This window comes from Felis catus, chromosome A1, assembly GCF_018350175.1.
Source record: "Felis catus isolate Fca126 chromosome A1, F.catus_Fca126_mat1.0, whole genome shotgun sequence".
In the NCBI taxonomy this organism is placed as follows: Eukaryota; Metazoa; Chordata; class Mammalia; order Carnivora; family Felidae; genus Felis; species Felis catus.
In genome coordinates, this window is record NC_058368.1 from 69,720,643 (window position 1) to 69,747,187 (window position 26,545).

The 26,545-nt window shown below is 48.6% G+C and overlaps 1 protein-coding gene and 1 long non-coding RNA gene across 9 annotated transcripts in view; one reads left to right on the forward strand and one right to left on the reverse strand.

The window, feature by feature from the left end:
* Nucleotides 1–26,545, forward strand: part of FARP1 (FERM, ARH/RhoGEF and pleckstrin domain protein 1) — a 296,455-nt gene that overhangs the window by 254,678 nt on the left and 15,232 nt on the right. For all 5 annotated transcript variants that reach the window (XM_045055193.1, XM_011280659.4, XM_023252762.2 and 2 more), the window contains exons 17-18: nucleotides 18,416–18,497; nucleotides 24,452–24,689. In XM_045055193.1, the coding sequence (XP_044911128.1) occupies nucleotides 18,416–18,497; nucleotides 24,452–24,689 (320 nt within the window). The remainder of the gene's footprint in view (nucleotides 1–18,415; nucleotides 18,498–24,451; nucleotides 24,690–26,545) is intronic.
* LOC109498918 lies at nucleotides 44–24,455 on the reverse strand. 4 transcript variants are annotated; one of them, XR_006596271.1, is made up of 4 exons: nucleotides 24,232–24,455; nucleotides 21,127–23,953; nucleotides 4,524–5,766; nucleotides 44–1,864 (listed from the first exon to the last, which is right to left on the reverse strand). It is a non-coding gene; the product is annotated as an uncharacterized LOC109498918 (long non-coding RNA). The 4 variants fall into 4 exon arrangements; XR_006596275.1 differs by having other exon boundaries at nucleotides 44–1,422; nucleotides 1,756–1,864; nucleotides 21,127–24,455; XR_002741762.2 differs by adding an exon at nucleotides 7,102–8,127 and having other exon boundaries at nucleotides 21,127–24,455.

Here is a 26,545-nt window from a genome sequence, read left to right on the forward strand (position 1 = left end):
GGGCGGAGACCTCAGAGCCTGGAGCCTGTTCCAGATTCTGTGTCTCTATCTCTCTCTGCCCCTCCTTGGCTCATGCTCTGTCTCTCTCGTTCTGTCTCCAAAATAAATAAGGATTAAAACAATTTTTATTCAGATAAATAGAAAATACTACATTTTGTCCCTACACCGTCCTCTTTCTCTGACTCCCTAATGTTATTTTTGTGTCATGCCTTCTAAACAGCTGTCACAGCCAAAGATAAAGGCAAGAAACTGGCTTGAGATAAGCCAACCTTAAGATGATTTCCCGGTTAGGAGCACCTGGGTGGCTAAGCATCTGACTTCGGCTCAGGTCATGATCTCACCGTTTGTGAGTTCAAGCCTGCTTCAGATTCTGTGTCTCCCTCTCTCTCTGCCCCTCCCCTGCTTGTGTGCGTGCACGCTCGCTCTCTCTCTCTCTCAAATAAATAAAAAAAAAAATTTCCCAGTTAAATTCTATGTATATTTAGATCTCATCCTGGATTTTCCCCCCCTTTGGTTTATAATTCTTCAAAATGCATGTTTTCTTATAATTCAGTGAATATCACAAAATAAAGATAGTAGGTACTTCTGGAAAGCCGACGAGGGTTCTAAAGAACAGGCGTACTGAGGGATTCCCAGGGGGAGTTGACGGTAGTCACTGGCTCTTGCTTTATAGTCGTCTGTGAAGTATCTGTATCTCTCATGCAGTTTTCAGTATTCTGTTGCACTATGTTGAGGAAGTGGTTGGAAAAATGTAGAACCCTACATACCACGCACACACTTGTCCTTGAATCCCGCATCTAGGAATGTACCTTAAGGATACATTTATAATGTGAAATGATGTACAACAGAGATAGCCATGTTAGAATTGAAAGATTGTAAATGATCTAAACGTCCATGAACAGATTGGTTCAAAATAATATTAAGTCCGTTTAATACTGAATAAAACATTAACCTGGTGCAAGAAATCAGGAAACACCTCATGTGTCATAGGATGCAAAATCCAGTGTACCCTTCTGTAAAATTAGAACCTTTCCAGAAAATTATTAGGGTTGTTGTTGTTGTTGTTTTAAGACCATTCTATGCAGACTCTTAGGGAGTTGACCTTCTACTAAACATACATTTGGAAAACTCCAGGAGAAAATAGCAAAAACTTTCTGTGTTTTAGGCAGAGGCGGGAGCCATTGTATACTGTATCCTCACGGGAGGTGAGAATTTACTTTAAAGCGGTCTCGGGGCATTTAACGGCTCAGGGGCCTAAAGGAGCTGCCGATGAGCTGGTCTTGCCCCAGGTGATCCAGACAGTGGGTTGCAAGTGTCCGTTGAACAGGTTCATGGGGCTGCTCTCCTGCCTAGTGACATGAACGTGCTCTGGTGTCCGACTTCATGTGTGTGCTTTAGGATGATTCACATGCCGTTCTCACCCTGCATTAGAAGGAGGTGGGAGGCATTGCCAAGATGCCCCAGGGAGGAGAGCAGAGCCAGGGTTGAGAAACCGCCTCATTGAAAATGGAGAAAGGTTGGAAACCCCACTTTAGGGCCACACTGTAGGTTGGGGCTGTGAATGTAAGAGAAATGCCACTTTTCAAAATTAAAAAAGATTCCACAGGATCTAACTTCTTATTTTACCTCCCAAAGTCTACCTGGAAACATTCGGTTGCATTCTGCCATGTTCTGTTGCCTCATCATTCCTACAAAGTGAGACGATGCTTTCGTAATGGAGTCAGAGAACTTACAACTCTGGAGAAATCCACTCACAGTTTGTTTGGCCAGTGAGATGTGTGCGAATGCAGTCTTAAATCTTCCGTAGGCTGGGGCGTCTTGAGCAGGTGTCACTGTGGCAGCTCTGGTCCATGTGGCAGGTGACCTAAATAATGGGGAGGCCACACACAGGAAATGTCATCAGCTGTACCCTGGCAGCTCAGCATGGTGGCTTCAGCTGGCCCCTGCCACCAGAGAGAGCTTCAGGGAGCTGTAGGGAACATTTCATACTAGGAATAAACGCCACACTCTTTATTATCTGTGACCATAAATCTTTTGCATCTAGTCCTTCACTGTGAAAGAATATCCAGTTGCCTAAAAAGCAGCTGCTGTCATTTATTTCCCAGAGGATTTTCAGTAGATCTTTCAAAGATCTATAATTTTATCCATGTTTTACATGACAATACCAGAAGCATGTAAAAGACTCAAAGCTAGAAAGAGAGCAGACAGTCAGTATGAAGCTCAAGGACGTGACTTGACCTTGCAACAATGGACCCAAACCAAATTGATGACATTTATCAGGAATAAATGTAAAAGTCTGCTGCTAAGTTCAACTAGTCACTTCCTCAAGTGCATGATGAGGAATTGGCAGGGATTCAAGGCAAAAAGGCTGAGTGAATGAGTGTGTGAGTCAACAGAATAACACAGAGAGGACCCCGTGTGTGTATCTGTAGCTCTCAACATCAGCTGCGCAGCAGAATCACCTGGAACCTTTACAAAATCTTGATAGCCAGGCAGAACCCCAGACCAGTCATAGCAGAATTTCTGAGAGGTTGGACCTAAAGCTTCCCCGATGATTCCCGTGTGTAGCCAGGGTCGAGAAGGCTTGTCCTAGACTGCCTCACGAAAGCGGCCAGAGCACAAAAAAATGCTCAGGGCTCCTTCAGAACACTAGGCGCAGTTCTGAGTTTCACTTTTGAAATGGAATAGAGAATGCATTCCATTTAAAAAAAAAAAAGTTGTTGAAACTATGGGCATTTGTCCTAGAAGAGAGAAGATTCTAGAAAATCTGATGGCTCTGTTTAGTCTGGTCATGTGAAAAGGGAGTGTCTTCTTAGTTGTATCAGAGAACAGAATCTAAACAGTGAATTTCCAAAGAGGCACATCGTGTCTAAATATAGAGAAGGATTCCCTAGCACTAACACTTGGCGATGAGAGGCTGCCTTAGGAGGTAATGAGTTCCTCCACCTTGGGGTTTCTTGAGCAGAGGTGGACTATTTCTAGAAGGCATTTATCTGTTGGAAACCCCAAACCTGGCACTGCAACACGGTCACCTGGGATTGGGATGGGGGAGTTTTGAAAAAATAGAGATTGCTAGGCCCCATCCAGCCCTCCTGAATCAGAACACTGGGAGGAGTCCCAGACGTGTGTATTTCTAAAGTGCTTCTTGAGATGACTGTGATGAATACCTTTTCTGGAACAACTGATACGGAGCTCCTGTGACAAACCTAAGATTCTATGATTCTCTGAGTTGCATTTTGGTTATAACTCTTGTTTCTTCTACAAGCAGTGAATGCATACACAGGTGGGTGGGGGAGCGAGCGAGCTAGCTCAAGTATAAGGCTTTGCCCGCTGGGGGCTTGTGGTCTCCGGAGCAGAAAGGCATGGAAAAGAAGGAGGGCCGGGCCCTGTCATGGATGAGTGAACCATGTCCAGTGTGGGCATGGGGCATCACTGGCCAGTTCTGCCTTGACGTCTGGGCCATTGATGCCTGCACAGCATAGGCAGCCTGTGTGAATGAATATATTTAAGGAAAAGAATGGAATGCAGGGAGATTCGTTAAGAAAGGAGTTCACACCGAGTTCTGGACCGCCAGGCCAGATGGAAGTAGATGTGTATGCATGTATGTGTCTATTCAGTCTGGGGTATGGGAAACCCGGCTGGCCCGTGCCGAGGGGGATGGCTGCGTTCTGGCTGTGTCCACGCTCCCGGCCACACCACCACCGGACATCTCTGGCTGCCTCTGGCCCTTGTGGAGCTACACTGTGTCATCTGTAGTATGTGCACCTCATAGGCCTGTTACATGGACAAAATGAGACAGTATTTGTGAAGGGCTTAGCCTTCTGTCCCATTTGCAGAAGGTGGGAGAGGAGCTGATCTTTCTTTATATTGTTTATTTTGAAATAACTTTAGATTTAGAAAAAAGTTGCCACGACAGTAGGGTTTCTGCCCTCACGTCAGCTTCTTCCATTGCTGGGCACGTCGGTCAGTTAGGAAACTAATGTGGCTAAGTTACCATCAGCTAAACTCCCGCCTTTATTCGGTGATACTCTTTAAATTACTACTGTTAATGGAAAGAAATCTAAAGTTTACTATGCATCTAAAATTCCCCCAAATTTGGTACTTAAATGACACGGCCACCATGGTTTTACATGAGGCAGTGCTATGCTTCGATCAGCAGTGGGAAGTCTTTTTTTTTTTTTTTTAATTTTTTTTTTCCAACGTTTTTATTTATTTTTGGGACAGAGAGACAGAGCATGAATGGGGGAGGGGCAGAGAGAGAGGGAGACACAGAATCGGAAACAGACTCCAGGCTCTGAGCCATCAGCCCAGAGCCTGACGCGGGGCTCGAACTCATGGACCACGAGATCGTGACCTGGCTGAAATCGGACCCTTAACCGACTGCGCCACCCAGGCGCCCCAGCAGTGGGAAGTCTTAAGGCAGAAAAGTTACCAGGAATTTCCCTGAATGAGGAGGCTTGAACCCCTGCTCAGTAAACACACCTGCCCGCATCCAAATGTTGCGTCCTCCTGAGTAAACCCACCTGATGAGGGGATGGGCTGTTTCAGCCTGGCCAAAGCCCAGGTGACCCTGTTTCTTCAACAACCAGGAAACAGGTTTGGTGACTTCTGAAAACAGGAAGAATGCCTTTCTTTTTGAAAGCCAGGATATTTTGCCCAGCTGTTCAAATGCACTCAGAGAAAGCCTCTTACAACCTTTGGCTTTCAGAGCTGTGTCCCAAATTCCAGCCCCGAAAGGCCTGGCAGGCAGAGTGAACACCAGCCGACTTGTTCCCCAGACCTGGATTCTCTAGCACAATGCGCCTCGGTAGACTGTGCCCCGTGCAACATCAGCCTGCAGGGAGCTGGGGTCTGGGCAAGAGGCCTGCAGAGAGTCATGTGGGATCTGCTGTGGGCACACACAGTTCTCAAGAAGGGTCTGCTGCATTTATTAGAAGCTTGGCAGCAGATTCACTTGGAAGGGGTGCAGAAGTCTAGCCGGGAGGGGTGGGGAGACCGGAGGTTGAGATGTCGCCGAGCAGACAAGTTGGGCCCACGGGACCAAGGAAAAGGCCAGGGGGAGGCCCCGAGAACTTTGATCCTGGTTACCTGGGAGGATGCTCACAAAATTAGGAAGCCGAAAGAAGAAAGGAAGAAGCAAATATAACGGAGGGAAGCTGAGTTTGCTCTGGGTCACATCAGCTTTGAGGGGTCAGTAATGAAGTCCTTCCGGCAGTTGGAAACACAGGTCTCAGGCTTGGGAAAGAAATCTGGTGCAGTGATGTAGATATGGGAGTTACCCACAAGAAGAATCCTGTCCTGTAAGGAACAACAGTGAGACAGAGGAGAACCAGGGACAGAATCGTGCCGAATACACCTTATTGTCAACTTTCCATAAACGTGTAGCTCATGGCAGAGCAAGAGCCAGCAGAGGAAATGGAAAAAGCCACGAGGGGTGAGCAGGGGTGGAGCGTCCCTGAGGAGAGCACGTCTGAAGAGTGGCGGGACGACGTGCAGAGAAGATTGAGGCAGGGTCCCTGGGGTGTGGGGGCAGGAGCAGGCTCGGACCCTAGGGGGTTGAGAGACAGGAGGGTGTCCGTCCGGAGCAGAAAGGAAGCTCCTCTCTCAGGAGGACTGTGATCAGGGATTTCACCCGTGGAGCCGTGTTGTCCTGCCAGGATGCTCCAGGGGCTGAAGAGGAGTGGGGGGTGACCGTGTGGGTGAGACCGTGATTTGCAGCCCTCCCCCAGAGTGCACATCTTCATAGTAGCTTCACAGTGAGCAATCCTAAAACAAAAAAATGAGTTATAAATCTTTTCATCCTACCCACTCTTTGAAGCTGGTCATCCTTAAAATCATAGGAATTCCTCAAAAAATTAAATCTAGATTTCCCATGGCACCCAACAGTGTCCAATCCTAGCTGTATGTTCAGAAGAATTGAGAGAAACGGACCCAGACAGATACTTCTACACCCACGCTCATAGCATCGTTATTCACGGGAGCCAAAAGGTTTGGTTTGGAAGGAACCCTGTGCCCTCTGATGCGTGAACCATTAATGGATAAACAAAATGTGGTACATCATACAACGGAATAATATCCTTAAAAAGGAAGGGCATGCTAGGGGCGCCTGAGTGGTTTAGTCAGGTCAGCATCTGACTCTTTGTTTCGGCTCGGGTCATGATCTTGAGGTTTGTGAGTTCAAGCCCCGTGCCGGGCTCCAAACTGACAGCACGGAGCCTGCTTGGGATCTTCTCACTCCCCCGCACTTTCTCTCTCTCTCTCTCCCTCACACTAAATAAACTTTAAAAAGGAAGGATATGCTGATACATGCTACAACACAGATGCACCTTAAAGACATGCTAAATGAAATAAAAACCAGAACAGTGTACAATTCCACTCATGAGCTACTTAGGGCAATCAGATTCAGAGAGACAGAAAATAAAATGGAGGTTGCCAACGCCTGGGGTTGAGGAAACAGCTAGTGTTCGGCTGTCCAGAGTTGGGCAAGATGAAAGGTGGGGATGGGGGCGCCTGGGTGGCTCAAGTCGGTTGAGCAGCCGACTTCAGCCCATCTTGATCTCATGGCTTGTGAGTTCGAGCCCCACATCAGGCTCTGTGCTGACAGCTCAGAGCCTGGAGCCTGCTTCGGATTCTGTGGGTGTCTCTCTCTCCACGCCTCCCTAGCTCACGCTCGCGCTCTCTCTCGCTCTCTCTCTCAAAAATAAATAAACATTAAAAAACATTTAAAGACTAAAGCCCAGGGGCGCCTGGATGCCTCAGTTGGTTAAGTGTCCGACTTTGGCTCAGATCATGATCTCGTGGTTTGTGGATGTGAGCCCTGCATCAGGCTCTGTGCTGACAGCTCAGAGCCTGGAGCTGCTTCGGATTCTGTGTCTCCCTCTCTCTCTGCTCCTCCCCCACTCATGCTCGAGCGGTGCCTTTTCGAGGTGCCTTTTCCTGGGAATGCAGACCGCACGGTGCACACATTCCACTTTCTACCATGTTCCTCATTCTTGGAGCCTCTTTCATTTCCCATTATTGTTTCCCCATATCGCCCAGCTGCTCCGTGAGGTCGATGGGGCTCCCGACTGAAGCCATGGGAGGTGAAAACAGACTCGTTACCTTTTTAAGTGACCCAGGAGGGGATGCGGTTGGCCATCATGCCAATCAGCCGGATGCCGTGGTTTTCCCCTGACGTGGAGGCCTGCGGTGGTTAAGCTCCTTGCTTCTCTGGCCTGGTTTGAATTTGGGACCGTGTTGGGAAATGCTAGAGAGGAGCCCTGAGGTTGGGCAGCCTGTGTCCTGAGCTCATCACACACCTGAGTGCGTCCTGTACGCAGGGCGGGCGGGGACACCGCACCTCCCTCCACTCCCCAGAAACGTACCTCAACGACAGGCAGTTTCTCCCAGCGTCCTCTCCCCTTGTGGTGGATGCAGGCCTTCGAACCTGGCATGAGCACACGTTCCACGTGGGTGTGCACACACACATCCACGTCTGCCCTCCTGTCCTCTGTGCGCGTCGGCCCCTCCACACCTCCCCCCACCCGAAGTAGACATCTGTAGGCTGTTTCCCACGTTGTACATAAGGAAGGGATCTGATTTCTATGTTATTTCCCAAGATAAGGCTGACTGCAGACCACGCCTGCAGTTATCTTATGGAGTAATAATGACTGTCCCCCAGGCGTTGTTCACAATTGCCTAATCCTTACCAGACCAGTCCCGTGGGGAGGTCTCCTGTCTTCACCGTAGGACATTTACTAGAGTCCGTGAAAACTGTTTTCCTTCTTCTAGAGCAAAATCAGCTGCCGTGCCTTTTCTTGTGGAACATTCTTGTGTGATGTATCCCGCTGCCTCCCAGGGTCCCTGCAGCGCTGAGTTTGGTTGTGAGCAGGAAGTCTGGGTTACAACCCTGTGTCAGGAATCCTGAGAGGCTTTACTCCAGCACAGTCCACCTGGCATCTCAGTTCCTCACGCACCTGCCTTAGTGCTTGGCCAGTCGTTTCTGTGCCTCTTAGTCTAGACTGGAGCTCAGGAATGGTGTTGGCTTGGTTGAATGCCTGATTGTTTGCTTGTCAACTGCTTCATAACTGGTTAAGGCTCATTTTTATTGTGGTTTCAAATCCTTTTGTGCCTCATCTTCCACAATGACTTTGAGATGGTTTACAAATGGAAAACAATGTAAGAAAAGGATAAAGACCTATAAAGCCACACTGTCCAATATGGCAGCTACTAGCCACTTAAAGCAATCTCAATTTAAAATAATCAAGGGGTTCCTGAGTGGGTCAGTTGGTTAAGTGTTCCTCCGACTCTTGATTTTGGCTCAGGTGGTGGTCTCACAGTGAGTTTGAGCCCCGCATTGGGCTCTGTGCTGACAGCATGGAGCCTGCTTGGGAGTCTCTCCCTCTCTCACTGCCCCCTGCCCTGCTCGCGCGCGCGCGCGCGCACACACACACACACACACACACACACTCTCTCTCTCTCTCAAAATAAATAAACAGATTTGAATAATCTAATAAATTAAAGATTCATTTTCTCAGTAACACTGGCCACATTTCAAGGCTCATTAGCCACATGTGGCTAGTGGCTATCATATTGGATGGCAGATATAAAACACGTCTTCGTCATCACAGAGAAAGATCTTTTGGACAATATTGGTCTAAAAATGAAGAAGAAATAGTACACATTACTATAAGAAACACAGGCCCTTGGACACAAGTTGCTGAAAATATCTATAAAACAAATGCGTGAAAATGCCTTGGTTTGGTTCACGGTAAATCTCGAGTAATAAGTTCATTTAGGTCATGTCTCCAAGGGTCAAGGATTGATCTTTTGTAAAGCAGAAGAGGGTCTGGCAAATGTGGATGGACAGTGCTTTTACAAAGTCTGATTCACGTGCGGAGTCGTGGCATTAATATTAATAATCAAGTACCATTAATGCGCATTTACTGTGCGTAGACTCTTGAGACACCTGGTACTGTTGTAAAGTTGGTGTTATTGATAAAAATTAAAATGACCACCAGGATTTTCCCATTCGATCTTCAAAACCAAGTTGACCAACCCTTGGCCAGATCTGGCCTGCTACCTGTTCCTGCTAATAAAGTTTTTTTGGAACATAGCCACACGCGTTTTTGTTTTTTTGTTTTTTTTTTTACCCATTGTCTATGGCTGCCTTTCACAGGTGAATACTCATGACACAGACTGTGTGGCCTGAAAAGCCTATGGTATTTACTGTCTGGCCCTTTATTAAAATTTGTTGATCCTTGTTGAAAAACACTTCCCTAGGTGTAGGTGTTATTCCCATTGTATGATTGGGAACATAAGGCCCAGAGAGGTGAGACCCCCGACATACAACCCATAAGTGACAGAGGTACAACTTGAACTTGGGTCTGATCTGATCCTCAGCTTGTGGCTTTGCAGCTGTGTTGTTGAGGCACAAGGCTTTACACCTGGAAAGTGGCTGAGAGTGCATCTGCTGTGGATTCCTCATTCTCTCTCTCTTTCTTTAATGTTTATTTATTTATTTAGAGAGTGCCTGAGCAGGGGGGCAGGGCAGAGAGAGAGAGAGGGAGAGAGAATCCTAAGCAGGCTCTGCACCGTCCGCACAGAGCCTGACATGGGACTTGATCTCACAAACCATGAGATTACCACCTGAGCTGAAATTGAGAGTCAGTCACTTACCCAGCTGAGCCACCCAGGTGCCCCAGATTCCTCATTCGTCACAGGAGAAAAGGAGAGTGTGGCTTGCTCTGGGCCACACAGCAGGAACCCGGCAGAGCCCCAGCCAGCACCTGTGCCCCCAACCCTTGCATCCTTTCTTTCTGCTCCTGGCTTTGGGATGTCAGCTGTGCTCACCAAGAGGTCCTTCTGCTCCGGACACCCTCCTGTGCTGTTCTCTCAAAAGGGGCAGGAAGTACATGGCATCTGGCCAACACTGGCCCTGTGATGGCTTTGTCTACAGGAATATCACCTGTAGGGCTCAAATCTGAGAAAATGGATTCAGATTTTTTTCTAATCCACCAAGAGACTATTTAATGGTGAAGTGGCCACCACTGAGATGGTAATATCCGAGGTGACTCCTGTGGAATTTAGCTGTGTCGCAGCATATCCTCGGAGCCTCTCTGTCTGCTCCCAAGGGGTTGCAACAGAAACAACAGCAAGGCTCCTTCCAAGCCCTTATACACTTTGTTCCGTCCGCACGGTGCAAAGAGGCAGGTTCGGATGAGGGGACTCAGCCTCGGTCAATAGGGTGGATGGACAGCCTGCCCAGGTGGGAGAGTTAACGCTGGACTTGAACCCAGGCAGCATGGCCTCCAGGTCCTGCCCTCCATATCTTACTCAACCGCCTCTTAACCTTGTCCTTGGATTTGCTGACAGGGCCTTCTGCCCCCTCCCTGTGGAATTTCGCAGAGGCCTCAGTTTCGCACCAACTGTGCTGACTATTTACTGAGGGAACAAGAGGAGGAAGGAGAGTAGACCTTCCTCCACAGGCTACCTTTTCTCAAACCACATGGGCTGTCGGGCATGGTTCTCTTCAACAAGCGTAAACTGCTAACTGCCTCCTTTTTCCTCTTTGGGTCTCAGGGAAGCTTTTCTATTTGCTTGCTCATTAACACATATATGTGACGTGCTAGGAACTTTTGAGGACCCGTATTTCACTACTCCCCGTGGTGTCTGGGAAATCTTGAGCGGTGGTGTTTTTGGCTCTGGCTGAATCGGACACAAGGTGGGTACACGGCTATGGGACCCTAGAGCAGAGAGCATCATCCGTGGCATCTCCTTCGCTCTGGTTTAGGCCAATAGAGATGCTAAGACCATTACTATCTGAGACGAGGCTCCTTCTGTATGTTACCGTCAGGAGGACTTTATTTTATCTCTTTGATTGAAAAAAAAAAAGAATAGAGGTCGCTTGCCGATTTTGTTGGTGAGAGTTTTGGCTAACGTGAACTGAACATTCCCTGTGTTCCAGACACTGTTAAATGCTGCTCGTGTATCATGTCTTTTAATATTTACAAGCACATCATTAGGTAGATACTGTTGTTATCGCCTTACCTCACAGGTGAGGAAATGAGGCACAGAGAGGGTGAGTTGCTTGGCAGATGTCACACAGCTGGTTAAGGGCACGACTGGATTTTGAAACCAGCTGGTCTGCTGTCACTATGCCGTTAGCACCAGAGGCTTGAGGCGTAACGTTTAGAGGGGAAGAACTCCAAAGAAGCTGGTTCGTTGCTGTTCACTTGTAACTAACCTGAGAACAACTTCTGGCCCCCGGGAAACCCCAGCCCCAGGCATGATCTGAAATAGCCCCTGCCTGCCCCCCTGTGCTGCTCATGCTGTTCAGGCTGTTCCTGGCCACACACATGCGCGCGCACACACACACACACACACACACACACACACGTGCACACGTGATGGGGTAAAGATGTGACCCACTCTTTTCCTTCCCAGTCACACATTTGGGGCTCTGGTGGCAGGGCCATCTCTCCACTTCAGAACCTTGAGCTGTGTGTGTGTGAATCCCCGTGTCCACAGACTTGGACAAATATTTATTGCGTCCCTATTATAAATCAGTCATTCTCCTCAATGTTCAGTGAACAAAACACGACACAGTTATCACTCTCCTAGAGCTTGTATTCTGGTTTCATCCTTCGCTCTGTTCTGTGTCAAGGAGGCAGCCAGACCAGCCGGATAAGATTTGAAAGGGGTATCCTTGTGGGGGGGTGGGTACTTAAGAGCGCTTGCTCTCTTTCCTACTTAGGCCAAGCCAAGAGATCAGGGGGCCTCTGACCCTTTTCTCAGAACAGAAATCCCTGTCCATATTCTAGAGGTGTTAAAAATGATAGCTTTAAGACTGGCCACATTGCTATGAGAAGGCACCTTGTGGGGCACCTGGGTGGCTCAGTTGGTTGAGCGACCGACTTCGGCTCAGGTCATGATCTCACGGTTTGTGAGTTCAAGCCCTGCATCGGGCTCTCCACTGACAGCTCGTGGCCTGGAGCCCTGCTTCGGGTTCTGTGTCTCCCTCTCTCTCTGCCCCTCCCCCTCTCATGCTCTGTGTCTCTCTGTCTCAGAAATAAATAAACATTAAAAAAAATTTTTTTAATTAAATAATAAAAAAAAAGCACCTTGCATTTCTACAACATCTTACAAAACACTGTCTATTAAGTTGTCTCATTTGACAAAACAACCTTGTTGCCTTATGCCCATCTTCCACCCACCTCCCACGGAAAATGAGCTCTGAAAGTTGGTTGGTATAAAACCAGGTAGGACTACACCCCATTTCTTGCTTTCCCTGGAGCCCATGAACCTGGGGGCAGGGAGGTAGCTGTAAACGTGTTCTCTTTCTATCTAGAACGATGCTGTCAAGTAGCACTTTCGGCAGTGATGGAAATACTCTGTGTCTGCGTTGTTCAGTAATAGCCACTGGCCGCATGTGGCTGGTGAGCACTTCACATAGGGCTCGTATGGGTGAGGAATTGAATTTTAAAAGTTCATTTTAAGCGGAGTTAAGATGTAAGCAGCCATATGTGGATACTATACTGGGTGGCACAGTTTTAGAGGCTCTAAAGGGGAAAGGACTCTGGAGTGGAAGATAGGAGAATGCAGCCTTCCTTTCCAGTCATGCGTGAGTGTCACAGCACCTGACGTTCCTCTCCATCCACTTCCCTGGAATTCAGAATCTTCGAGATCGTTGTCAAAAGGCAAGACTCGGGGTGGTTCTCTGAGCGCCGCCCCCCGACCCTTCAGCAAAATCAGGCTACTTCTTGTGTGTCACAGCTTTAGTTTGACGATTTTCATTGGTTTAAAAAAATAAGACCATGCAAAAAGTGTTTAAAACCATTGCTGTCAAGGTAAACAGCAGTGAAACTCATTGGAGACAAGGCAGTGTGGTCTACCTAGAAAACAGCCTGGAAGCATAGGCAATGGAGGAAAGTTTTGAAAAATTAGCATAAACAATGGAACAGAATTTATGGGGTATACCTGTATACCATGGGGGGGGGGGTCACTTACACACTTATTTATATAAATTTAAGTTTAAAATTTTATGTTTGACTCAAAGCCAAGAAAGACACTACAAGGACACTGAATTCATTATATTCTGCCCCAGCTGGCTTTCCACTGTCCACCCAGGGTTCCAGGGACAATGATGTTGGTGACTGTTTCCTGTTAACCCATGAGTAGCATGACATGTTCTCAGTCACATGTGGGAGCTAGTTTTCCCTGAATTATCTGCCTTGTTCCTGACTGGACAGCCCCTTGTGCTTTGAGACCAAGCTGCTCTCCTAGAAAAAGGAAAACAGGTTTTCCAATCACCTGAACCGCAGGCGGGTTTCTGCTGGAAAGCACTTGAGAGCGAACATTCTCCAGGCCGCTGATGAGTTTTAAATGGCTTTTCTGTTCCCCTGCATTTTCATGTGTGGCTCATGAACAGGACTGAACCCAGGTGACCACTTCAGGTCTCATCTGGGTGCTATCAAGCCTGCCCGTGAGTGGGGCTGTGACTTGTGCTCCTCTTATTAAACGGGACCTGGCCTTAAACCCAGAAGAAAAGCTGATGTAAGCATCCTAGCATTGTAACTGACGGGCATGATGTCGCCAAGAACGGGAGGCATCTGCCAGCTGAAGGTACCGCTCAGAGAGTGAATCCCTTATCTGTAGCTACCAAAGGGAAACACTCAAGCGCCACGTGCCTAGTGAGGATGCCTCCGGCCCGAACGTCTTTCTGGGGATGTGAATTAAAATTCAAATGAATTGGATTTTCTTCTCCAGGGATCTCAAAGGATATTGGAGTCCATCAAAGAATATTGAAATCAACATAGATTACCTGTGGCTAATATATATGTTAGATGTGTGTAGTATATATAATATATAAACATAATGAATAGATAAAAAGATAAATATCTAAATATTAGGTATATGATATAAATATAAATACAATGTATTACCCTGGCTAAATTGTTTGCGTTGAACCCAGCCACCCTCCCTCACCCACACGTTCATGGAAGACGTGTCTTTATTCTTTTGCTTATTTATACATTATCTTTCTACTTACACGTATACACAAATACATGTGATCACAGACCGTTTTCATTTAAGATCCTAGAAACCACAGGGACTAGTAAGAGCAAAGATGTGATGTCTGATTTGCAAATGAGGCCTGAGAATGAGGCTCACAAAAGTTCAGTCCATCCTGCGGGGTCAGGGAGCGCCCAGACACAGAGTGAGGTGGGAGAGCCGCCCCCTTCCCCCCCAGCTCCAATCGGCAGTTGGCTTTATGTTTCAGTCTAATGAGATGATGCTCCATTTGTCGGGAGGAGAAGGGAAGGGCTGTTTGGTGAACATGTTTGCGTTTATACTAGGCTACTCGAAATGCCCAGTGGGTCAGTCACTACCTGCTTTCCATGGTAAAGAATCTCAGACACTCGACTGAAGCCAGGCCTGATGTCCCGCTCCCCAGAAAACACTCACAGTTGGGAGATGGCATCCTGGGGTGCATAGTACCATGTGGGATAGCTGGGGGTTGTATCACCAATGCATGAGACCGTGGACACGCTGTAGACTGTCCTAGGGTTCCATGAAGATTTCATGTTGACCCGGGATTGGGGGTGGGAAGGAGGGGAGCAGAGTGGTGATCTCTCCCATTGGCCTTGCCCACCTGCACCTACTGCCAGTGTTGTATTTCCTGACAGAGTCAAAGCCCTCAGGTGCAAGGGCTCCTCGTGCCCCTTGGAGACAGCCTCGTTATTGGTCTCTCCCACAGAGAACTGGCCCTTCTAGCCTTTTCCTCCTCTTCATGGTCTGTCTGCTTTGGAGTTAGTGACCAGCTCACATAGTCGTGAGTGAAGTGTCTACCGAGGGGCAGGAAGACTTGGGAGATTCATGGTGGGGGGTGTGGGGGTGTGTTGGGCGCAGCGCTGAGCTAACGTGTCGTTGCTCCAGGGAGTGTATTAATCATGGTGCGCAGGGCAGAATTTAGCTTCTGGGAAGCTTCTGAGTACATGGGTTTCCAAAGTGAAATTGTCAAAAGAATTTTCAGCTTTGTTGCCGCGCGGTAATTACACGGACAACAACTATGTGGCCCTGTCTTCTAAACAAGGACCCTTTTCTTGTGAGGTTAACATCCAGAGGATGTTCTGGAAGAATTATAATTACTTTTTTCATGTTCTTAATAATAAAATGACCTTTTAGTTCTGAATAACAAAGCAAATGCTTTGAACTTGTGGATTTGGTGGCATTAACATGCAAAGGAAGTAAAAACATGACAGTATTTCTATAGGAAGCGGCAGTTTTGGTTTGCCCTATTCCCATGGACTGGCGCCATGTTCTGGAACCACACAGGGGTTGGGACTGGCCATGTGTGCTACTGGGGGGGAGGTCTCGGGAGGTGGGCAGTGCTGCCTGGACTGGATGCATTGACTTCTGGGGTCCCAGCCTGCTGTCCCCACACCACCTAGAGCTGGCCCTGTTTGAATTTATCCACATCACTGTCTTCCCCGGGGCACAGGGCACTGATAAGGGGAACCCAGGGCTATTTCTAAAATGAAAGTAAAGATGCCAAAGACAGAGAAACAGGACTCTGCCAGCCAGCTGATGCGGGAAAATGTCCCCTTGAGTTTGGGGCTTTAACGTCAGTACATTTTCTTTTAACAGTAGGCAAAAGAAGGACGTGCAGCCAATAAAATCTGACTTACACCACATGCTCCACCCCACCCCCCATGTCGCTTCCCAGCACTTCATTTTCCCTTGGGCGTTATCTGCGAGAAAGAGGAAATTGCTTGTTATTAATAAAGCCCCCCAGTTCTCCCCTTGCCCATCCAATCCGGAGGACTCTGGCTAAAATATCTAAATTATGTCCTTTGAACTAACTAAAGACCTTCCTTAGCTGCATTTGTCCAATGGTATGCCCATTTGAAAGTTTTGGGGTCACTTACATAAGTTTCAGGTCATATCTACATACCCACAAATCGAGTTTCAATTGTGCCTTGCCTTCTCTTATTAATGTGTGGCATTTAGTCAAAATCAGGACATTCTGGCTCAGTAGCTTTTTTTGTTCAGGTGTTGGAGAGGGGTGGGGGGGGAGCAGCGGGGAAAGGGAAGGGGAGCTTTCCAGCTCCTTCCAGGGCATCACGTGATGGTGAAGGTGCAGGCTTGAAGGAGGGGTTCTATAGAGCAGAAAGCTTCCGTTTGAGGCCAGAGCTCCCTTCTCCAAGTGTATAAGGAAGAGAGCTAAAAGTAGGCACACATCAGGATCAACAGAATGGCCAAACAATAAACTTCTCAATAGAGATTGGATTAATAACCATTTGCTAAAATTCCGGAGATGCCTCCACCCTGCGGTTGACAGGGCAGAATAATATGCGGTGATTAGCAATAGACTGAGCACCGTCTCTAAAGCAGAGCCTGGGTTTAAGTCTGTCACTTAAACATTCTCCGGTGACCCCATTTTGGGAGGAATTTGATCCACTGGGTGGGGGGGGATAGGAGAGACAGACAAGGGAGGATACCTGAGGTTCCCGGCTTGAGCAGGGGGCGGGGAGGGGGGGGCAGAACAGTTACATCATCAAGGGGGTTAACATAGGAAGGGGATTGAGTTTGGGCAGTAAGATAATTAACTCTGGAACCTCTTCAGTTTGAGATACTTGCAGGGTCATTCATGTAGAACCCTCTGGTGGGTGTAAGAAATACAGTCCCTGGGTCATTTGGACAAGGGGCATTTGGGTACAGATCTGGCATCATGCACAGAACCCGTGGGGAATCCAGGGATTATACAGGAAGAAGTAGGAAGTGAAGAGAGCACATAAGCACAGATGCGTTCCCAAAGAACACAGACCTCTCAGGAGTAGCCTGAAGAGGGGGAGGTGGCCACGAGGACTGAGAACTGACCTCCAGAGGCCTCCCAAAGCTGGAGAGCCAAGTGCCTGGAGTTTGGGGCCCCCAGGCCCAGAGAAGCTGCCTAGGGGCAGGGTTTAGGCAATTAGGAGGTCGGTGGTATTCCTTCACAGAAGCACTTCAGGGAGTGGAGGACAGAATCCAGACTCAATTGGAAGAGGAGCAGTGATTAAGGCAATCTGCCAACACCCTTTGTTTGGGCAGCTGAGAGGAAGCAGAAGGATTGGGGAATTCTGTGCGGGGGGGGGGGAGGGGAAAGGAATACGATAAAGAAAGCGCCCAGAAGCCGAGGCCGACCCAGGCTGGGAGCATAAGTATGTTGTCTGTCCCTTTATTCCGGAACAGCTTTAACTACCCTGTGGGTCTGGGTGCTCTGTCTCCCTGGTGATCTAATCTACGTGTCTGCTGAGTTAGAACCCGGGGAATGTATCATTTCACTGGGGAATGTATCATTTCACTGCCTCCTGCGGGAAGCCCCGAACTGGGGCTCTCTCTTCTGACTGGAAGCCCGATGCCCGGATTTTTACTTTTTTTCTTTTTCATGCATCCCTCTCATTTAAGTTAGCTTCTAGCTCTCCTGAACAGTTCGTTTGAAGATATTAGCCATCAGTGGGTAAATTCACAGATACACACCAGTGCCATGGTTGGAGGGGTGTGGGCTGGACCCCCTGGACTCAAGTTCAGGCCCACGGTCTCACGATAGCTGACATTAGGCAAGCCGCGTGGTTTCTTTGTGCCTCGGTTTCTTCAGCTGTTTAATGGTGCTGATGATGGTACCTGCCTCATAAGGCCGTCATGAGGGGTAAATGAACTAGTGTTTATAATGTGCTCAGCACAGTGGACCGTGCTTAATAACCACCTACCGTTACTGATATTCCTTTCCTCTCTGCTGCTTAAGCTCTTAGCTTATCAACATTGGCTACAGCCCAGAGCCATAAGAAATAAGAATACAGTATACCCAAAACTCTGCTGAAAGTGCCCACATCTTTGTCATCTTTCACCCAGCATCTCTGGCTGGGGGGGAGTCTGGAACCTCCCTTCCCTGCCCCTCTCTGTACCTGGGACACCCATCCTGCCCACTTCTGCCCCTGTTCCCACCTCCACACGTGGGGCTCCTGTACCTCCTCAGTTATGTTTTTCTTTTCCCCAGGGCTGTCCACACAGCTCTTTGTCTGCTTTAAGCTAAGGGCTCTTGGGACCAGAAACCTTGTCTGTTAGTGATTTCCAAGCTCTTGTAATGACGCCCAAATCACCCAAGCGTGAATGGGGAAAAAACTTGAAATGAGACCAAATTAACATGATAGCACAATGGTTCTTCCCTGTCTCTTTCGAAGTACAAGGGGAATTCTTTGCAGAAGAATGGGGTGATTTCATAGTCTCCTTCCGGCGCTAACATTGTGTGACGCCCGGAGAAGGGAGAGGTACAAATAATAGGGGATTGGAAAGGAAGGCATAAAGCTTGCTGTTTTGTGATCTGAGGCCAGATGTTTTCCGGTTATGTTTCCACTGTTCATGCTTTTGTTTCCAACCCCTTTGCCTTTGCTTTCAGGGAAGGCCGCTCAAATGCCCACATCAGAGGGGATTACCAAAGAATCGGAGATGTCCTACTGAAGAACATTCAGGGTATGAAGGTGAGCTGCTTTGGGATTCCGGTGGAACGAGTTCCCTAGGGAAAACCAGGCTGGGCCTCCCGGAGGCCTGGGCTTCAATCCCAGTGCATAACCACACATGACCTGATTTGACTAAATACAGGTAAACGCAGGGTGAATTCCTCTGTCCTTGCAGACAATCGCGTTTGGAAGGAAAATGCAGCCCCTTTGGGAGAAGTACTTGTAGTACTTTTCCTCCTTAAAAGCTCTGTGCTGTAATCAAAACAATAGGTGTTATCTGAATAAATCATTCAGCACTCATTTTAAAAAATGATGTAGACAAAACGTAGTTTGGTCGACTGAACATTGCACTTTTCATCAGTCGTTTTGGCTTCTTGTAAGTGTGACGAAAACATTGGGTTTAGAGCCAGGTAGGAATTCTAATCAATCGTATGACTTGAAGTCACTGTACCAGGCAAAGACATTTCTAACCAGCCAGCAATATCTGCAATGATACAAGAGTATACCACCAGACATATTGAACCAATATTCTACCTCATTTTTGAAATCTGCCCCATCTCTTAGCAGTGAAATTTTCATTTTTACATTTTCATCTTAATGCCTTTAATATAGAATATTTTAATTCACAGTTTACCTTTTGAAGACAAATACCTCTCTATTTACATTTTAAAGTGATCTTCCTACATTTCAACTGGCCCAACAAAGCCTAATACCTTTACTAATAACTCAGAGCAACCCCTAAAGAAGGAAGGTTGCTCCTGCTACCATTTCCCCCCATCCAACCAACCATCCACCCACCCCCCCATCCCTCCCTCCAGGATTAGCTGAGCACCCACAATGTGTAAGACGCTTGTACAATAAAAGTTACTGTTGGAGTTTGAATTCCCAAGAATCTTACTAAGTTGTTTAAGGCTTTATTTTTCCCCCTTAGAATGATCTATCTCATGAGGCAGGACAAGGGGATGGTGGGGTGGGGGGTGGTACACAGAAAAGACAAGATCTAAAGCCACTCCAGAGCTTTCCTGTTTCTCTTAACAAAGATCAAGATACTATTTAACAGGCCTTGAGCACACTTTTTTACAGTCTTCAAAAAGCAACACTGCCCTCTGGGCAAGACAAGAGAGAGGCCATGAAAGCTATCCGGATTGCAGAATCCCATGCAATAAATGCAAAGAATTATCTAAGATGTTCTACAGCCACGGTGTTTTTAATGCTTTAAGTAAGGCTGATCCACAAAACTCAGATGTAACAGTAACAGACCTCCTTGTGCTTTCCATAGTATTTTTATTAGTGTATTTTCTTTTCTAAAGCAGTTTTAGGTTTACAGAAAAACTGAGCAGAAAGCCCACAGAGACGTCCTATGTGCATACTTGAGTGAGCGCGCGCGCGCGCGCACACACACACACACACACACACACACACACACACACACAGTGCCCTGGTACTAACATCTTGCATGGGTGTGGGATCTTTGCTACAACTGATGAGCATTACTATTATCTAAATCCATAGTTCCCGTTAGGGGTCACTCTTGGAGTGGTACATTCTGTGGGGTTCTGCCAAATGCAGAATGTCATGTACCTGCCATGACAGGATGACACAGGACAGGGTCACTGGCCTAAAATTCCTCCAGGCTCTGCCTCTTCATCCCTCCCCTCCCCCACCCCCTGGCAACCCCCCAACCCTTTCCTGTCTGCATAGTTTTGTCTTTTCCAGAATGTCCTATAGTTGGAATCACACAGCGGGCAGCCTTATCAGACTCTTTAACGCTTGTTAAAGATACTCTTTTTTTTCTCTCTTTTGTAACATGTTTTTGTTACTGTTGGACTTTCCAGTTATTTTCCTATGTCTGCCTGTTTTTTGGCCCAGTTGGGTTTTCCCTCTTTTCTCTCAGTATTCCCTTCATCTGAGATGGCAGCTGACTCTGGAATGACATGGGTTTGAACTGCGTGGGTCCACTTACATGTAGAACGTTTCCCATAAATACAGGATACCATGAATGTATTTTGTCTTCCCTGTGATATTACATATACCACTATATGTTAATCAATGTTAACCACAAGGTTTCTAGTCAACATTAGGCTATTATTAATAGTTCAGCTTTGGGAGAGTTAAAAGTTACATGCCGATTCTTTAAAAAAATTTTTTTTTTCACATTTATATTTATTTTTGAGACAGAGCACGAGTGGGGGAAGGGCAGAGAGAGACATACACAGAATCCAAAGCAGGCTCTGGGCTCTGAGCTGTCAGCATAGAGCCCGACGCGGGGCTCGAACCCACAAACCGTGAGACCATGACCTGAGCCAAAGTTAGACGTTCAACCGACTGAGCCACCTAGGCGCCCCTAAATGCTGATTTTTAATTGCGTGGGGGAGTCAGTGCCCCTCACCCCAGGGTTGTTCAAGGGACAGCTGTATAATCCTGCCCAGGGAGGGCTTCTGCCTTCACAGACTCCCTTCAAGGAGGCTTGGACTCCACCATGGGCCTCCAGAGACGGCAGTTGGAGACCTGCCAGCCCATTCCTTGCCCCCTTGGGGACAGTCCCCAGCATCACCAGCTGTCCTTTGTGCCTCGTCCACGGAGAGCTGACAGGCAGTGGTACCCACCCTCCTCTCTGTTCACCTAGCGCCTGAGACCTCCTAGAACATACCTGATTTTCGCTCAGAGAAGCTCTTTCTTCTCAGTCTGGTGAGTTGGCATTTTTGTGGTTAGTCAGCTTCGTCGGCTGTGCTGGCATTTGAGTTCCTGTGCGGATGCCATGAGCATATTTATAGCATGGAGCTCCGTGCAAGCAAAATAAAAATAGGTGGAGAGGCTCAGAGAGCCACTGGCTGCCGTTTTTAGCATTTGTTTGGGTTGCTTTTTCTTGTGGTGGTTATAGCTGGTTTTAAAGAATTTTTATGAAGTATGAAGGAGAGCCAGCAGAAGGTTCGAGAGATGTAGAAGCCCAGGATAGCACTCTTGTCCAAAATGCTTACAGTGATCTACAGCTTGCAGTGTCCTTCCTGTCCCCCACCCCCACAGACCCCTGTGTTTTTACCTGCATTGGCAGGGGCTCAGCCAGACTGGGGCGGTTCCCAGACCCTCCACTCATGACCATGACCGAGGGAGCTGGGCCAGGGGCTCCAATCCCTGCCTGAAAGTCAGATACCCAAATTAGGATCTCTTGCTTATGCCGCAAACTTCCAACTGGAGACATCTGCTCAGATGCACAAAGGCACTTCAAAACCCTCCCAAAGATCCATCTTTCATCCAGGCTGGGACCTTCACTCGACCCGTCTGTCTCCTCAGGTGCCCACCTCCTTCCTGCCCCCTCTCCTCCTTCAACTTCTCCCACCTTACTCCTTCTGGCTCTCAGCTGGCTGTCTGCTGGAGGACCCGACCAGCTTCCTGGTGTTGCCCTGCCTCCCGGCGAGCCGTCCTCCCAGTCAGCACGGATGGTACCGCCAGACTGCCGAGGCTCACGACCCTCCTGTGTCTCTCTGGCTGGGAGAATACAGTCCAAACCCAAACCTGACAAAGGCCTTCGTGTTCTAGCCCTGGATGATCTTTCCAGGCCCTTCCCCGTGTCCTTCGCATGCTTCTCTGTGCTCCAGTGACCATGAACTCACCTCTCCAGGCACTCAAGGTTCTTGCAAGACTCCTGCCTTGGCTGGGTGCATGCATGGTTGTTTTTTCTTGTTTTGTTTTGTTTTGTTTTGTTTTGTTTTGTTTTGTTTTGTTTTTTGTTTTGTTTTGTTTGAAGTGACCTCTACTCCCAACGCGGGGCTCCAGCTCACAACCCCAAGATCAAGGGTTACATGCTGCCAATTGAGCCAACCAGGCACCCTTCATTTGCTCATTAAGGCACGCAGGCAGCAGGCATTTACTGAGTGCCTACGTGTGTATCAGGCCCCGAGGATGCAGGAGCATGACCGATGTGCACTCTTAAGGCAACTCGGGAACAGCGCATGTGGTAACACGGCCTGGAGCTGCACGTGTACACACACGCACGGGGGCACATTTAACTGGTAGAGTCCGAGTAAACTCCGGATCATACCAGTGTCAATTTTTCCTGGTGTTGATGTTGTGCTATAGTTACACGAGATGTTAGCCCTGGAGGAGGCTGGGTGCAGGACCTCCCTGTACATTCCTGTGTAAGCTCCTATGAATCTGTATTTCAAAATAAAAGTAGTCACTAAACCCAGCAGGGGACACCACGTGACAAGGGCTGAGATGGAAGTACAGAAGATAGAGGAGTCCCTAACTGGTGGAGGCGGGTGGGTGTTGAGGGGGTTGCTGAGGCCGGGCAGGGCTCCTAAGGGGCGTGTCACGTGCAGAGGCTCTGGGCATGAGCCGGGCAGTCAAGTGTAGGTTGTTCAGGTTGCTCACCTGGGGTGAGGTGGCAAGAAGCACAGTGGAGGGGGGGAGGGCTATATCCTAAGGGCCCCATGTGCCCTGCTGAGGACTCTGGAGGCGTGGAGGGGTGAGGCGTGGAGGCAGAGGTCCCGATGGAGACACCACCACAGTAGGTTGGGGTTGTGGGGGGGGGGGGGACACAAAGCCAGAACCAGGGCAGTGACTGTGCAGAGAAAGATGGTAACAGCCTTGACGTTTTTAGGAGGTAGAATCAGAAGGACTTGGTGAAGGATTCAAAAAAAAAATGGAATCCGGAATGTTTTCCTGGTTTTTCCGTCCTGGATAACCGGCTGGTGGCGGCATCCATCCTGAGGTTACAGAATCATGGGGCGGCCCCACTTGAGGCAGGCGGTGTTGGGTTTCCACCTGGACTCACCGCGTTTCAGTCTCTTTGTGGAGCCTTTGGGGAGCGTGGAAATGTAGATGTGGGGTGGGCTGCACATGGTCGGCAAGCCCACTCCCGGGAAGGAAGTCTTGAGGACAACTGCTGTTCTCTTGTCCTGGATGTTCTTGTGCCATCTTGTTACCCTTACCTGTAAGGTAAGGGAATCTATCCTTACCTTGCGATTCCCCACCTCCCGTAAGGACTTAATTCCTCCTTTAATGCTCTATTCTCAAACCCTCTATCCTCTTACCCTCGTCAGTCTCTACCACCAGCTATTACAGGAAGGGAATATTCAACAGCATGTGTTAAATATAGTAAAGCAGACTTTATTCAGGACCATTGGGACTGGGTAGGGTCCACTGCTGTGGGGGAGAGAGACTGGGCTCAACTCTGAATACAGTGTGGGCAAGCGGGGACTTCTAGCCAAGGGGCGGGGTGGGGGTCAGAGGATGGGAAGGTACAAAGAGGAAACATCGGGGATAAATCGGGTTCTGGCCGAACCAACCAGACAGGATTCTTTGCTGAAGGCAAGGTGATCGCACATCACCTGGGGATGGTAAGAGATGAGGAACCCAATGTCAAGGGTGGCCAGACGTCAAGGGCCGGGGGTTCCAGTTAGGCTTAGTAGGATTTTTGCTAAAACTGGCTTTTCATAAGGAAGCTCCCAGACCAGTCAAGGAGAAGCCTCAGGAGCCTGCAGAAAAGATGGTCAAGTAAAGTATCTTTGTCAGACCCCCATAGAGTAGGCTCTGTCTAATTCTCACCCAGCGCTCTGGAATGGAGCAGGGCAGGTGGCTCATGGCAGATGCTTCCTTACCGAGAAGCAGAGGGGAGGAGTTTAACAGAAATGTGTAGCTGTAACTATATGACACCTATTGAATTGGCCCTGGGCTCTTCTGACATTTAGAAGGAAAGCACAGCCCCCTGAAGGAGCTCCTGTCTATTAACTCCCCGCAGTTTTGCCAGCCTCACCTCTAATATGGCATATACGTCTCCTATGCCAATTAAAACGCATAATGCTTCCCTAGAGGTTTTTTCTTCATCCCGAGAGCCTAACGGAAATAATGAAATCAATAGCGAATGGGAAAGCTCGAAGTAGAATGAAAGGAAGCCACGAAAGGCCAGGGTGATGTTCACTTCTGAGAGTCGGGCCCGGTGGAACGCGTGTGCGCTCGTGTCTCGCCCCCACCAGCAACTGGCGGCTCACCTGTGGAAGCACAGTGAAGCTTTGGAGGCGCTGGAGACGGGCATCAGGAGCTCGCGGCGGCTGGAGAGCCTGTGCAGAGACTTCGAGCTGCAGAAGGTGTGCTACCTGCCGCTCAACACCTTCCTCCTGCGCCCGCTGCACCGGCTCATGCACTACAAGCAGGTCCTGGAGCGCCTGTGCAAGCACCACCCGCCCAGCCACGCCGACTTCAGGGACTGCCGCGGTGAGCGAGGGGCGGGGCCTGCTGCTGGGAGCCAGAGGCGGGGCCTTGCGATCACGTGGGGGGGGGGCGCGCGTGCTGCTTTTTAGCACAGGGCCCAGCGCTTTCTGTTACCTCTTGGTCTTTCCCTAACGGAAGTGATAACGGTCATTAGGACCTCTCTCCTCCTTTGGTCCTGGGTAGTTTAGCGCAAAGAACCCTGGGGAAGGTCCATTTAGAGTCGGCTCCCCCACCCCCACTAGGAAGCATCCCTCTCCCTAGGTGGTTGAAACCTTTGACCCTCCTGGGATCAGCTACGGAAAACAGCCTGTAATAAGTGCTTCAGCTAATTGGCGCTGGACGTCTGTCATGTGCCAGTCACCTTAAGAAGCACCTCACCTGATTCATTCTGTCTCTCTCTGTCTCCCCCTGCTCACTTGCTCGCTCTCTCTCAAAAACAAAAAGAAGCGCCTCACCTGTATTGACTCATAATTTTCATGACCAGCCTACAAAAGGCAGGGGTGAGCTCATTTTACATATAGAGGCTACTGAGACCAGAGAGAACGTGCCCAGAGTCACACAGCTAGAAAGCAAATGACTTGGAACCTAAACCCAGAGCCCACATGCTTGACCATCCTATCCTTCTGTCATGATGATATTACCCACTGTCGCTCGCTCAGCCCTGGGCCAGGTATCTTACCAATATTAACACCTTGACTCCTTTAATAACCAACAACTCCAGCCACGATAAATATTGTTTCCCCACTTTACAGATAAGATACCTGGGCCACCGCTATCTCTCTCTTATTATAAACGCCTCCCATCTGCGTTCTCTTTTTCTATATGCACCTTTTACTGTTTTGTTTAAAACCTGGGTAACACCAGATTCCCTCAGGCTACCGTCAAAACTTCCTGACCTGACCCCGGAACAACATCGAGCACCTGCTGTGTATTGGGCATATGAAAGTGAATGACGCAGCTGTGGCCCCCACGCATGGGACCCGCTGGTGGGCACAGAGGGGAAGACACCTGGACAGTGACTGCCCTGTGATCTGACCTGGCCTTCAGGGCTTAGGGGGAGCTCTCTGAGGGAAAGGATAGCTTATCTTTACAGCTAAGGTATAAATAGGAGTTTTCCCAGTTGGGGGGAGGGTGTGCAGTATGAAGCTGGGAACGGCACGTACAGAGGTCCACGGGGAACAGAGACTGTGGGAACACCCCAGAAAGTAGAAGTTCTGTATGGAACTCAGAGGGATCGCAGCAGAACTGAGACTGCCCAAGTAAGCAGACTCCGATCCCGTGGGGTCTCATAAACCCCAGAAGACTGCGGTCATGAGCAAAGGGAAGATAGGAAGGGCTTTAAGGAAGGAAATGGAGACGTGGGCTTGTTGCAGAAAGTCAATCCTTTGGTATGTAGGATATGTAGAGGAATCGTACAGGTTCAGTTCTTAAAAGATAACCCCAGAGAAGTTTTGGTGAAATGACGAAGACGTTGGCAGTTCACGGAAGGGGACAGAAATGGCTGGTGACGTGGTTTTGGTTTGTCACACATAGGTCGTTAGTCTTTAAGACCATGGTGCTTCGTGCCTCTGCACCTCGGTATAGTCTGTTCCTTCTGCTTGGAGTCGTTGCTGCCACTACTCACCCTCTCCTGGCACAGGGTTCCTCCTCCTAGGAGCCTGGAGGTTGCGCCTGACCCTCTCCACCCGCCTACCTTGTCTTATATAGCAGTTGCCAGTTGGCCACACCCGGGTGGGAGGACTTAGAATTGTATGGCTAGATCAGCCAGAAAGGTGAAGGACATCTTTCATTCCACATGTACTGTCCTTGGCTGGCTTGCCCAGCTGGCATTTTACGGAACAATCCCCGGTAAAAAAAAA